The sequence below is a fragment of the Rutilus rutilus genome (genome assembly GCF_951802725.1).
Source record: "Rutilus rutilus genome assembly, chromosome: 20".
Lineage (NCBI taxonomy): Eukaryota > Metazoa > Chordata > Actinopteri > Cypriniformes > Leuciscidae > Rutilus > Rutilus rutilus.
In genome coordinates this window covers 16,932,282-16,947,726 of record NC_140225.1, presented here as the reverse complement: position 1 = coordinate 16,947,726, position 15,445 = coordinate 16,932,282, and the positions used below count along the sequence as shown (strand labels likewise).

Genomic DNA, 15,445 nt, shown 5'->3' with positions numbered 1-15,445 from the left:
TTAAGGCACATTTTCTCTTAGGTCTGTTTGTGGGTCATCATCACTTAAGAATCTCACCCCTGTTGTTAAATAAACAAAACCATTTGCTTACAGCAGCCTATTGGCTTCCTTAAGGTGTTTAGTTTCACATATACCACTAACCTGTTCCATGTGAACTGGTGTCAAATTGATTGTTTTGTGAAGGGGGATTTTCTAAAGTGTTTTAGTGGTTTTATTTACCTTAATATTAAGTATAGGAGTAAAACACTTACATATCATTAAACGGCCCTATTTAAATGCTTATGAAATAGTGCTTTGCCAAAACTGTAGGAATTGTATATATTTACAAATCCTCACGTTTAAAACAATATTAGGCTATATAAAACCACGAACTAAGCAATTTTTTGTAAGAAGTTGCATTTTTAAATACGTTCCGTGATCAATATGAATATTCTGTTCAAATTAGCAAGTAGCCAGTAGGCAACAGGTTGTCCCTATATACAAGCCCATATGTTAAACACCGGGTGTTGATTGGCTGTTTAAGACAATGACGCGCGCAGACTCCATATGCATATTCAATGAGTTCCTTGCTGGTACAGTGCAAATAAAGCGAGATAACGGGCCGTGGACAGCGGACTAAAACTTTTTATTCTGACATGTCAGAGCGATGACTTTAGTATAAAGATAAACCTGGGACACGGATCCCAGCGAAGGAATAGGGTCTGAGCTGGAAGAAGAGAGAGAAGCCCTGATTTTTTTTTTGGGTGTGGAAAACCGGACGCCGCATTCACTGTAGACTCTGAACAAGTTTGCCTTTTCCAAAAGCAACATTGGAAGAGTAAAAGTTATAGTAACAACATGAGCTTGTTGTCTGCTATAGACACCAGTACCTCAGTGTACCAGCCTGCACAGCTTCTTAACTGGGTTTACCTTTCTTTACAAGACACGCATCAGACGAGTGCTTTCGATGCCTTCCGACCCGAGCCCAACTCTTCCCATCCGGACCTGAACTACAGCAAAACTCCTGCCAATGACCTGAGCTCCTCTCTCAACTCCAACTATCTCAACAACTTCTTTCAGCTGCAGAGAAATGAGGTAACTTGTTATATGTCCTCCTACATTTCATTTATTTTGGAAATAAGTTCATGGAAATAACGGTCGACTGAAATAGGATTTATTATGTAAAGCGCAGTTGATGCATGTCTAATATAGCGCGCGACTAGTGTTGGTACCAACTTGGGTTACATTTGTACAATACACTGATGATGCTTTGGGTGATTTACCTTTTTTGTGAATTTTTTTTAACGTAATCTCGGTTTTGTCATGGGTAACTTGTAACAATTATATTGTAGGCTAATATAATTAGGCTATAATAGATGTAATTATTTAGCAAAACTATGCGAAAAGCGTCCTTGAATATTTGAAAGCACACTAAAACCGTGCCAGTTTGCAGCTTTGCACACTTAGTTGATTGTTTTGTAACAGCACGTGGACAGCCAAATGTGGCAGCCTTCCATGAAAGTATATTTTGATCATAAGACTACTTGCATTTAATTTGTTGCTTAATTTTGAACAAGTAGACTCAGAAAAATAAGAAGTCTCTGTTTAATTAATGCTTACTGATCTCTATAGGCCTAAAAATGTGGCCTGCCATAATTGAGGTCATTAATATGAAAGATGATGCTCGTTTTGATGTTGCTATAGTTGCTGAAGACATGACACTCGATCTGTATTATATTTTATAACGTAAAGGAAGTTGTTAATAAAATCAGTGATCCTCTCTGAATGACTAGATCTGATTGTATTATCAAAAGTGCCAGATTATGAGAAGAACATTTTAAGGAAAATTATGAACTAGGAAGTGTTTACATTTATAATAATAATAAAAAAAATATATATAAAGATTCGACTGAGATTAATGTAGGCTACGTTTGAAAAAAAAAAAAAGTATACATAAAAAACATTAAAAAAAATTCAGTGTATATATAAAGTCAGGAATATGGGTGTGGTTTTCAATTATCATTAAAATTAGGTTATGCTTTTCAAATTAAATATAACGGTTATGACAAGTCTGTTGAATCTTTTTGTTCTCTTCAGGTTATTTTTCTAAATAAGACAATTACTTCCAGAAGCTTGACCATGTAAACGCATTTTCTTTTTAATGATGTAATGACAGTGTTGTGGCTGAGGGAAACAAGGGAAAGTGTTGATGTTTAGTGGAAAGTTTGAGGAAGGGCAACACTTTCATTCGTAATCAGAGTTAATAAAAACAGTTCTTTCTCTCCCTTCCCCCTCTTTTTTCCCTCTCTTTTCTTTTTCTCACTTGTGGAGGGCATAGAATGCTTTCAAAATCCCCTTATTACACAAATTTCAATTTTATCCGAGTTATTTTTTCCATGTGAGGCCGAAAATCAATCTGTCTATTAAAATATTTTAAACTAAGGGAGAAGGTTGGAACTAGATTTTTGCATTATTTTTATTTGCATAACTTTTCAGAGAAAGTGTTAACTAGTATTGTGTGTGTGTGTGTGTGTGTGTGTGTGTGTGAATGGCAGCAGTACAGGCTAGTAGTAACCCCCTGACTGTCTCTCCAGCTGTGTGAAGGGGTAAGAAAGATGTCCTCCACTGGTGTAAATGTGTGTGAGTGAGGGCCATATCCTTCAGGAGAGACATAGCCAAATTCCTTTCTGACAGCTACAATCAGTATTGCGGATTCATTATTGTATAAAAGTCGATAATAATCCTATGAATGCATTCAGACGTAACTGCTGACCATCGTAATTATTGTATTTCCATGACGTTTAAAATCAGTTGTTGACATTTAAAACATGGCTGTGCAGTTTAGTTTAATGTTTACAGAGAACTCCATACATTTCATTTGCATTTTCAGAATTTCTTGTTGATGTTTACTGTCTGTTGGTCATAACTGGATGCTTATTTGTCATGACACAGCTTTTTATTGGCCAATTTATTTTGAACATAAACACGTCTAAATATTTCCAATTTCTTGTAACTCCTAATCTTTTGCAAGACACGCTCAGAATAAAGTTTAAAATTTAGGAGGAATTGGCCTGCATGTTTCTCATGGATTTCTCACAAAAAATTTATATGCAGTGGATTTGACCGGCCACAATGGAAAATTATTGCCACATGTACAGCTATATAAAAAAAAAAAATCTAATAAGGCATATTTGTTGTATCCAGAGTTGCTCTACCTGATGAAAAGAGACTAGGCTGAGAGATATATGCAAAAATTGTTTATTGTCCTGGCTTGCTGAGAACTAGATGACAGTTATCTGGATCTGCCACGTAAAGTTTCAGGACTGTCCAACATGAGACTTCAACAATAACATAACCTTCCAAACCGTAACCAGAGGAAGACATCACTCAAGCAACATCTTCCCATCCAAACATTTGTTTCAGTAGCGTGTGTTTGACTATCTCTCAGTGGTTATATAGCAATCTGATTTGCAAATCTTAGACTGATGTACTTATCACTGACTTCAGTGGATTATGCCGCCTCAATTTAGGAACTGATTCTGAATTAGGAATCTCATTAATTAGTTAATATGCCTAATAGAGTTCCACATCACTGAGGACATTGTTTTTGATTATATAATCATATTTAAATTTTTGCTTTAGCCTATAGGATGGATTTAATTGAGAGCAGCATATTATTAAAGGGTTAGTTCACCCAAAAATTACCCGTTCCATACCCGTAAGGCCTTTGTTCGTCTTCTGAACACAAATTAATATTTTTGTAATGAAATCAGAGAGCTTTCTGTCCCTCCACTGACGGTCTACGCAACTACCACTTTCAAGCTCCAGAAAGGTAGTAAAGACATCATTAAAGTAATCCATGTGACTCCAGTGGTTTAACCTCAATTTTATTAAGCGACACGAGTGCTTTGTTTGAGCAATAAAACACGTGCATTCACGACAGCACCACGACACATTCGTGTTGTGTTGACATGAGAGCTGACGTTGTTGCGTGAATGCACATTGGAGATTAATGTTTTTTAAATAATAAATTAATAGCCTAATAAATTATGTGTTTTTTTTGCACAAACAAAGTACTCGAGTTACATGGATTACTTTGATGATGTCTTTACTACCTTTCTGGGGCTTGAAAGTGGTAGTTGTGTTGCTGATAAGGAACAGAAAGCTCTCAGATTTCATTAATAAGATTTTCATTTGTGTTCCGAAGATGTACGGGTTTGGAACGATATGAGGGTGAGTAATTAATGACCGAATATCAATTTTGGGGTGAATTTACCCTTTAATTAAGTATATAGTTTCTTTCATTTTTTGCTTCTGTGTTCATATTGGGATAACTAATTTGTGGATTGTGGATGTCCTGTTATGTTCTGCAGGCCCTGAATAATGGTTTATACAAAAGCGTGTCCCCGTACGGCTCTCTTAACAACATAGTGGATGGGCTGAACTCTCTAACGGACCACTTCTCCGACCTCTCCCTGTCCTCTGAGCCACGCAAGCCCAGCAAGAGACCTCCACCAAACTACCTGTGCCATCTCTGCTTCAACAAGGGACACTATATCAAAGACTGCCCTCAGGTAAGCAGCCAGAGACACATGTTGCCTCATTGGCCTACTTGTCAAACAGGCATCTCTCTGTCTTTTTAGTCATGCGTATCTAGTTAATTCAGAGAGCTAGTGTGCTGAGCGTTGAGAGGTAACACAAGGCCACTGAGAAATGTTTTTTTCAAATATGGAAATCATCTGATTTTCTTTCTCGCATCCAACAGTGACATCAGTCGATAATAACAAAAAATGATAATCAGGGATATCACACATAAAATGTGTTCGGCAAGAAATGATGCGTGCAATCATTTTCAGATACGTTTCTTAGCCCCTTTTTGCAGGTGATATTAGCCGTTGTTGTTCTTGGAAATGTAACTTAAAGCTTCATAAAGCAGTGGTTATGTATAGATTCATGATGATATGTTTACAAGGCAACACATTTGTGTTCAAGTTAATGTGGTATGAATGTGAGACTAGAAATACTGCAAAATTTGAAAAGAATGTTTTGCCCTCAAGATAAACTGGGGACAAGTTTATGATTTAAATGTGCTTAAATCCACAGTTTTACTAGGAAATCTATGGGAAATCATGAGAAACCACTCCCTGACCTTTAATTGTCTTGTTTCGACTATTGCAAGAGCATTCTCAGAGCGATGTTTACCCTCAGGACAAGGGAGAAAAACAAAATATCCATGCTCCTTAAAAAAACTATTTTAGTTTCACTTTTTAAACACGAATGAGTAGTTTTAAATGTAGAGCACTGTTTGAAGGCATATCAGAGAACTGGAGTTTTTTCCTTGTCTTATCTTTCCTTTTCTTCATTCCAACACTGATTTCATGAATAAAAAATTGTTAAACTTGCAAACGTTCCAGAAACAAAGATAAAATGCAAGTGTTTGTAAAGGAGACAGTGTCATCTTTAATTTCAAGCCATTAGTGTTTTATAGTCTTTGGACACAGAGACAGGGTGAGGTTCTTGTTCAGGCCCTGAGCCCCAGACTCAAGTCAGAGCTGCATGGAATGGTAATGCAGACCAGATGTGGGATTAAAGTGGCAAACCTCCCTTTATGAAAGATGATGAGAGTTCCCTGCAGACTGCTAAAAGTCCTATCATGATAAAATATCTCCACTTCTTTGAGCTCGGCTCAGGTAATTTACAGACTTTTCCTCTGACGTTGTCAACATTGCGCACTGAAATACACTGATGTTTGTTTTTATAAGGGTGTTTGCTGTCCCTGACTGGTGATGGAAAATGTTGCTCATGTGCAATTAGGTTTATAACAGATTGAACCGTAGTTGTGTCAGTGTTATGATGTAATCGTGGATTCATTTACGAAAACATAGCAGTCATGGTCATGTTACGTTGACTGTAATATAATTGTTATTGCCAATAAGTTAGCTATTTCAAACATCTAATGCTAAGGACCCCAAAATATGAGGATTCCACTCCCTAAAATATACAAACTGTGCACATATAATGCACTTTATACATGAAATACAAATATTTTCATGTATAACAGACTTATTTATACTGTGTGTAAAAAAATAAGATGTTGATTACCAACATGATGTTTGCTAAATTAAATAATTGCCTTTATATTGTTACTGTACTGAAGCCGAAGCAAATTATTAAAATATTATCTTGACAATTATTATGTGGATATGTTTTCTATACACTATTAGAGTAATGCTAGATGTTTAAACCTGCAAATAGATATTTTCAATTCAATTCATTTTATATTGCGTGGTGTTCCAGAGCAGGATTACACTTTGACAGCCCTAAAATACATAATAAAAAGTATGAAATATATTTTTTTCCCTCTCACATTTTCTACAACCCCACTTTTAAAGTTTAAAAATCCCTGTTCTAAAGCAATGTACACAATGGTTAAGCTAAACAGCCTAGGAAAACAAATACTAAAAGAACAAATGTTAAGTTTTATTAGAACAAAACACAGCAGGCTATAAAACTAGCCTGAGACGGGTCTGTAAATCACCTTCAGAACTGTCGTGTTTTAAATTTCAGTTGCTTGTGTGAATGTCAGTGGAAACACTAGAAAAGTCCAGTCCCACGATAGTGTCCACACCTACTCAAGTCAACACTAATGCATTTTACCTCCCCCTGGAGTCTCACTTTCTGTGATTTACTTTCCATTTGTCATACGGCGCATCCACGTATTTACCCATCCAGATGCAATGATTCTCCCTCGATTCACGCCAGAAAGGACAGTTGAAAAATGATGAACATGGTGAATTTGATCTTTTCTCAAAGGAAATGAATTCCAGGGTAAGCTGGTCCCCACTAAGGGTTTGTCCTGTCCAGAGGACTACATACTCCCTGCCAACACAAACACTGAGGATTTGACTTCACAGGGCACAGCGGGACCTGTGATCTAAAGCCAGCGCTGAGAATCACATTCTCGTGCGTTCTCCCAGTGCACTGTCTAGGTCTCCATTTGTTTCCCAGCAGATGAGATATAGTGGGCCAAGCTCCCCAGTCAGAGCAGGGCCAGAGTATCAAAACACAGCCATCCCGGCCAGATAGGAATTAGGGAATGTCATGGCTCGGTTGGAGCAGAGCGTGGGGGCAGGAAGCGTGTTGGTTATGTCTTCTGGTGTGTGCGGTTCAGACTCACATGTGTCACCTAAGGGAAGTGGTTCTGGCCCTAGCAGAGCTCTACAGGGAGCACTAGTTAGAAAAGAACACCATTGAGCAGGCGGCTGTTTGACCAACTATGCTCTACCGAGGGCCAGCTAGTGAGAGTTATGTAAACAAGTTCGACTAATTGGGAACGTTTTTGCTCCGTCATTCGTTACCCAGTATTCATGTGACCTCAAAAAGCCGTGGCCCAACTCTTGTTTATGCTATGCCAGTCGAATATCTGATTGTTTCAGTCGATGAGGGTCAATCTACCCTGCATACAGAGGTGCAGTGGGATTTCCTCATGGAAAATGTGTGCGCTGGAATGCGGCTTGCAAAACCGTAAGAGTCCCTGCATGTAAGCTCAGCTCGTGAGTCATGTCCTCTGTAATGCATCCCTATTGCCAATGCCCTTTTTTGTGTCACAGTCTCATAGTGACAGTGGATGTCATTCACAGTAAGTATTCTGACTCCCACCCTGAAACGATCAATGTGAGTCTTGTTAGGAAATCGCCGAAACATGGTACAGGGTGCAGAAAAGAATGCCTTTTGTTGTATGAGAAATTACTACAGGGTAACAATCATGTTTCTGTCTTCTACTTACATTTTCCCTGCTTGATGTGTTGTGTTAGTGTGCAACACACGAGATGCTGGATGTTTTGTTTTGTTTACTCAATCCATGCTGGAAAACATTTTATAATCATACAGAACCAACTATTATAGTTTTTTTCAATAAGTATATTCTAAATGTAATCAATATTCATTTTCATCCAGTTTTACACAAAATGAACATCTTTAGTCGATGAAAATAACATTTTAGTTGCTGAAAAATGCTAAATTAAAGCATATTAAAACATTTGAAATATTGACTTGAACGTATCACACATTTAACAAAAACAGCTTAACCTGAACTGCTAAAATAACAAAAAGTACTCTAATATTGTGAATTCTTTGTTTTAATTGTTCATTGTCCATTTTAAGTGCCTTGTTGTGGAAAGGGTGTAATCACAACGTGACTTACACATTCTGACTAGCGTGTAAGCTTGTCTAGTTCACATTGACTGCGTTTGCTGTAACATGTTTTGATGTAATACATTTGATATAATATAATATTTAGTTTATGTTGTGTATGTATGTGATTAATCTCATTAGTATAGGGTGCAAACACTTTCCCGGTGTTCATTTACTTATCAGCTTCAGCTTACGCAGCCTTATCAGGGCAATCATTATTTACTATTACTGTAGTAGATTATTTGAAACAATCGGATTCTTTCTAGATTTTTCGTGTTAAAAAATAGTGGGGCTCTTTCACACAGAACGCATTTTTGCTTTGAAAAACGCAAGGTCTCGAGATGCGTTTTTTAAAAGTTGAACTAATTTTAACTTGAGCGTTTTTAGAACAGCGTGTCAACTTAAAACAATTTAAGTTGTTCAGGATGTGCACTTTTCATCTTCATTATCTTTTATAAAATAAAAAGCACAGTTTGTTAATGAAAATTATTGTCAGTAATTTTGTTGACAATATTTACACTGCATAGTATATTTGTAAGAATTTCAGCGAGGAGCCAGATACAGTAGATTATACTGAGCTAGGGTCTGATGTCTTCATATCCTTTGATGGAAAAATTGTAGATTCTTTTATGTTAATCAAAAACACATGAATGCCATTGGTTTCATACAGCACTCTCATTATTCTTTTGACATAATACATCTCTTGTTCAAATCGTAATCATGGCACTGGAATGTGTGTGTATATATATAGCCTGTTTCGTCTTTCTCCAGGGGCCGGTTTCACAAAGATAGACTTCGACTGTGGCTTAGATATAATAGATAGTCAGACTTCAGATAGACATCAAAATCAGACCGTTGCACAAAGCACTTAAGACTCTGACTATCTTAAGTAGGACTACACTGCAATGCATTCTGGGTAAAATAAGACACTTTTCAAAACAAAAAACACGGCGGATCGAGGAAGCGCATTCAACCGCTCAGTGCAGTTTACCCCAGCGGAAAATACGTGTTTGTTGGAGGAGTATAACAGTTACAAGGACATTTTACTTGGGAAATTTAGCGGAGAATGTTAGCCTGGCTAACTGGGAACCACATGTTCGTTTTCTCGTATTTGAGGCGTGGTTTACGAATACCCAGAGCCGTTTATTGGGCGCTACGAATGTCTATCAAATGCGCCTGTACGTAGCTCATAGCCAATCGTTTCAATTATACCAGATGACGTATGTAGAGCGACAGAAATTCGACGAGGAAGACGAAGACGAAATAAACTTGCGTTCTAAACTTAGAACACTATCTAAGGCTGCATCGAAAGGTAACTTCGCGTCTGATGCCATGTTGGATCCATAGATATAAACAAACTGCTTCGGTGTGACGCATAGACGTCGTCATCGTCTTGCTGCTCCCTCCCCGTTCTGTGATTGGTTCCCTTTTTGAGGGGAAAATCTGGTCCATGGTGTCCAGGCTGCCTAGCAGCGTGAATAAAATCGCGCTGCGCGCAAGGCAGCATAGGGAAACCCAGGCTAGGAGAATGTAGTAACAAGAAGAAAATGTTTAAATTATGAGCCATTTTCCCTTTTCTTTTGGCTGTTTGTAATGTAACTGATTGTTACTGCTGGTTGCCAAGGTAACAGAGTCTTAGACCTAAGTTAGCCTGGGGGTAAGGTGTCTAATTTTTTTGGTCTAAATTAAGTCTGTGAAACAGTCTAACTTGCATTAGACTAGTCTATGAGCAAATTATAGACTCGTCTAACACTATAGACCGGTCTAAAATAGCTTTGTGAAACTGGCCCACTGTGTCCTGATGTGCTGTTTTTGAGCAGCTTTTTACAGTCTGAAGCCAGTTTCAGTGTAAAAAGTGATCAGTTACTTAAAAAAAGTGAGTTAAATTATTAAGTAAATAAACTTCATGTGTAATTGAAATTTTTTTGTTATGTGAACTTAATTTTTTCAGTTACATATGAAGTTTATTTACTTCATAATTTTAAGGCAACGGGTTTCCTTGCTTTTTTAAGTTCAGTCAACTGATCACTTTTTACATATTTAATTTTATTGTAATACTGGAGGTCAGTATAGTTAGTTACAGTATAGTTCTTTTTTACTATATGGTTCCAGTCATTTTTTTAAACGAATCAGGGAATTTGCTGTTTGTGATGCAACTTTCATTCTTTTTTGTTTTCAACATAACACATATGTTGTCCTTATTTTGCATTGTTTAGTTCCTCCAGGATGTTTCGGGTGTCACTTAAGTCCATTGATTAAAGGTGGCAGATTCAACACTTTAGAGGCTATTTTGAACAAATGGGGCCCCATTATCATCAGCATGAGTGAAATCTACCTTAGCACTTCACAGTTTGACAACTTTCATTACTACCAAAGCGAACACCTTTTTGAACTTGCATGTTTATTTCACAGAGCAGTTTGTCTGCCGTTGGTCAGAGCGATAAAGCTTTTATGATTTGTTGTTGCTGTTATCATTATGTAAGATAGTGAAATCGTAAACATTAGACTGGGGTTGTGTAATTTCGTTTGACAAGAAACCTTTGTTTGAGACAAACTTCCATTACAACTGCTCCCGCCTGTGAAAGGAAAACACTCTGATGTAAGAGGCAATCACTGAGCTCTTAGGAGACAGTCACCTTCTCCTCAGTCTCTTGCTGAGATAATTACATAAACTTGCTTCTAATAGGGAGCCAAAATGACAATGCATTTCCTGCTTCTTGATAGAAACAAATAACCACGTACATAAGCAAGTTCATTTTCAATCAGAAACTATGTCAGGCCCAAGTAATGAGGTGTGAATATGTAGGCCTATAGTTAAAACGCTTTGTAATATATAGTGCGTACTTGGTCATTTGACAGTTCTGTTGCCCTGAGAGTGCTAGAAAATCTTTAATGATTGTTTCAAAAGCCACATATATTCTTTGGCATGGCATAAATCACAGGACTCTTGGTCAGATATATGGCCTCCGCTGACTCAAAGTGTGCATTTTGTTGTACACTATATATTAACTTTATCTGTTTTCAGGATAAATTTCAGGCAGTTGTTTAAATCAAGAGAGAATTATGATCTGAGTTAGAGTCAATTCCCTTCTGAACAAAAACATGCCGTCAAACATTGCTGGAAATGTTGTATTATGATGTGAAACTGCTTAAAAAATGTTTGTCTTTAAAGTCTTTTCAGTTTTGAAATCCAACTTAAACTGACTGTCAGTAATAAGTATTTAGATTTATTGAAACCTTTAACTTTCGACTTGTAAGAGTTTTATTTGGAATTTAGTGCCTTTCATAAAAAAAAAAAATCTCTTTACTGCACTGTTGAAAAACAGTTTGTCCCAATAGCGTGTGAATTTCCTACATGTGTTATTTAGATTCTGTGTTTGCATCAGACAGGGATCATATATTTCTGCCGAAAAAAGAAAGTATAGTTGACATTAACTGAGTTTACTGGCATTTATTATAAATAAACCCAGCTCCAAAGTTGTTCTACAGAAATTTATGTTATTGTACACAAACTGCACTAAGTAAATGAATTTGAGTGTGATGTTGCTTCATAACTCTGTTTGCATCCATGTTTGTCCAGACCAGCTGCTCAGTGTTTCTCACAGCCTGTCAATCTGCTGTCCTGGGAAACAACCAGTCTGATGTTGCAATGCTCGCATGCATGGTCCAAAACATGTGTTTTTATGTACGACATAATTATTTACAATATTAAAAAAGCCATTTTGAACTGCAATGATTCATCTGATTTGATACTGACTATTAATATAATTACTTTTAAAGTAGGTCAATTTAATTACTGTTCAAAAATGTGGGGTCAGAAAAAGTTTATTTTAAAGTAACACTATTGGACGGTAAAGGCATTTATAATGCTATTCTTTTGGACTTTCTTTTTGTATCATGGCTTCCACAATTAGGCACCACAACTGTTTTCAACATTGACAATAATAATAATAATTAATTTAACAAAAATCTTGAGCATTAAATCAGCATATTAGAAAGATTTTTGAAGGATCATGTAACACTTAAGGCTAGAGTAATGATGCTGAAAATACAGCTTTGCCATCACAAGAATTTTACATTTTAAATTAGATTTTAAAATATATGAACATAGAAAATAGTAATATTGCAATATTGTTATTTTTTTATATTTGTTTATGTATTTTTGATGTAATAAATGCTGAGTATAAGAGACTTCTAAAAAATCTTACTGACCCCAAACTTTTGGACAGCAGGGTATATTTATAAATTATAAATTATAAATGTAAGTGCACTTATAAGAAGTGCAATAGGCTGTGATTGGGTGTGGAACACCTTATATATATATATTTATCTATATCTTAATAAAGCAACAGTTTCACTGCTGGTACGATTAGAGAAGTCCTTGTCAGGAATTGGAAACAGTCAGCTGATGAAGGCCAGCACCAGGGAGAGCACACTTAGCACACTTCCTCAAAACGGAAATCAAAGTTAAAAGAATATGAAAAACGGGTTTCCTGCCAGCTGCTTTGTGTTCTGTACACAGAGAATTGCACTCTTCCTCTGACTTTTGCTGATACGACATTAAAAGCGCCTCCCTCTTTCTGCCCTGTAGATGTCCCTTTGCATGAGACTTCTATGTCAACAATCAGAGGCGGATAATGATAACATCTCTTCAAGTGAGAGTTGTGATCTGTTGTCATATTTAGAAATGAGAAAGCCACAAATGTGACTGCTGTTCTGCTTCAGAGTTGTTCTGTTTTTGTTTTTTTTTAAACATGCTTTTGTTGGAGAGATTGATGAGGACAAATTAAAGGGCACAATGGCGACAGTCTTAAAAAGACCCTCAAAACAATCACAGCGATTCCTGCTTTGTGCAGACGGGGTATATTGCTTGGATAAAGAGACTAAGACGTTCAGCCTTGTTTTGAGTGTAATTATTTAATAAATCCATCGTAATTATCTTTTCATTAACTTTAATTTGTCCAGAATCCTTCATAAATTTAAATCCTTCAATAATTTCTCAGTGAGAGGTTGTGGTCATGTCTGGTCTTGTGAGACCAAAAGTTAATGAAAGAAAACAAATATAAGCAGAGGATGTCAATGCTAATGTTATACAATCTACTGGTAAAAAAGGACATGATAAACTTTGATTTGTGGGCTTTTGGTTATGATTTGGAGACTGTTTTTAGTTGTGTTTGGTTCTCTGGGCTTTTTCTCTTTGAGACCAGCCTGATTTCTTAAAGGCATAGTTCACCCAAAAATGAATAACAAAAATGTACTCACCCTGATGTCATTCCAAACCTGTAAATCTTTTTTTATTTTTTATTCTGTGGAACATAAAATAATATATTTTGAGAAATACCTCTTTTTTCCCTATACAATGAAAGTCAAAGGTAACCAAAACTGTTTTAACGGCATTCTTCAAAATATATTCTTGTGTGTTCTGCAGAAGAAAGAAAGTCATTTTGGGTGAGCTATCCCTTTAACTTGATGTGAGCATTTAGGATTTCTCCAATGGTTAGTCACAGGAAGTCACCTTCTGAATTATTGTTCAAAGTCACTCTTGTGTGCCACCAGCTTTTAACCCATAGACAATGCCACCATAAACCTGCACAAGGTCATTAGTATTGTTACCAAGAGGTTGTTTGTTGTTACAAGACTATGAACGATCTACAAGTTCCTTTGATTACATTGTACCAACCTAATAACTTCAGTGAAATGGCCAGTTGTTTGTCCTTATCTAACATGGAAACACATCCTGCCCAGCTTAGGAGAACAGATAATGTACAACCATGTGCTCATCTGGTATCATAAACAGATAGCCCTGACTGATCCATCCCTCTCACCAGTGTCACTAGATTCCAGACTGAATGCCATCGCTCATATTTTGACCTCAGGATGTGAAAGGGTCGATGGCTCTCTCTCTCTCTCTTCTGTTTAAAATGAATATTACTGAGGCCTAACTGTCATACTGCAGTTCATACTGAGAAGCAGGGCTCACGAGCACAGTAGATGGTGTCAGAGGAATAACACAGCAAGCTTTGTGTTCAGGTCTGAATCGGGACCATCAGGAAGGGCCTAGTGCTGGGAATGGCCGATGTTAATTAAGGGTCCCATTGTTTGTTTTTAGGATCCCCAGACGAAGGGGTCAGGAAGTCAGCTCGTATTGTTCACCCAGTGGGATGCTGACTACAGCACAAGTGGGGACCACAGATCTTTTTTTCCTTTTTAATCACAGTACAGGCAATCTCCTGTTGGACAGATCTTCTACTAGCAGAAGAGTCTGTTTGTTATTATGGAGGATCAGGGAAAACAGCTGTGTTTGGGGTGGGAATATTTAGGCACCTCACAATCCGATCTGATTCAGATTCTTGATCTACTACTTTACTAACTCAGAATTATATATACACATTTACAAGCAATAAACAAAAAGTATCTGCTTTCGTTGTCTTTATATAATTTAAGCCTATAACATGGAAAGATATCATTCGTCACCCTGACAATTCATTGGACAGAACTGATTTGACTCTGAAGTGTTCATGCAAGGTACCCAAAAGCTGTTTTAAGTCTTTAGAGCCAAATAATCCTTACTTGAAACTGTTGTTTTTTATTACAGTGCTTGCAAGACCACCACTGTAATAATATTACTCCTTCTTCTTCCTCTTCTTCCTCTTTCTTCTTCTTCTTTTGCTTCTTCTTCACAACACATTTCTTGGAGGATTATAAATTGTATTTATTAATTTAGATTAAAGTTTTAAAAATCTCCTATTATCTTACATTAAAATGGTCAGCATTGATGATCATAATGATGATGTTATGATGTCATTGTAATGATTGATTTTTGAATTGGTCTTTTTTCTTGCATTTATTTGCATACTAAATTCTGAGTGGACTTTTCTTCCTTCCATCTATTTATTCAGCTGTAGGTGCAAAGACACTGCAAAGATGGTGTCCTGTTATATGTTAATTCCTGTATAGAGTCAACAGACCACAGGATGCATGCTTAGTGTCATGACAACGGGAACATTTAATACAGCATTTAATTAACAAAAAATTTGTTTTTTGGGGGGGGGGGGGGGGGGGTGACGTCATAATATCATAATCATTGGTCATTCAAGTGGCTGACCGTTTCTTGACGCATTACAAACATCATCTATGGTCAATGATCATCATCATCAATGAAGGCTATTGAAATTGATCTTTTATTTTCAGATATGTGGTAGAACAGATATGTTTGAATGTTTATTTTTATTTTGTTTAAATGCAGGAAATGACTTCTTGATGTTGTAAGAAT

General features: G+C 36.7%; 1 protein-coding gene across 1 annotated transcript in view; it reads left to right on the top strand.

The window, feature by feature from the left end:
• The first annotated feature begins 505 nt into the window (after nucleotides 1–505).
• Nucleotides 506–15,445, top strand: part of zcchc24 (zinc finger, CCHC domain containing 24) — a 38,881-nt gene continuing 23,941 nt past the window's right edge. Inside the window, exons 1-2 of the mRNA XM_084392109.1 lie at nucleotides 506–1,074; nucleotides 4,353–4,553. Coding sequence (XP_084248235.1) covers nucleotides 838–1,074; nucleotides 4,353–4,553 — 438 coding nt within the window. The 5' untranslated portion in view covers nucleotides 506–837. The remainder of the gene's footprint in view (nucleotides 1,075–4,352; nucleotides 4,554–15,445) is intronic.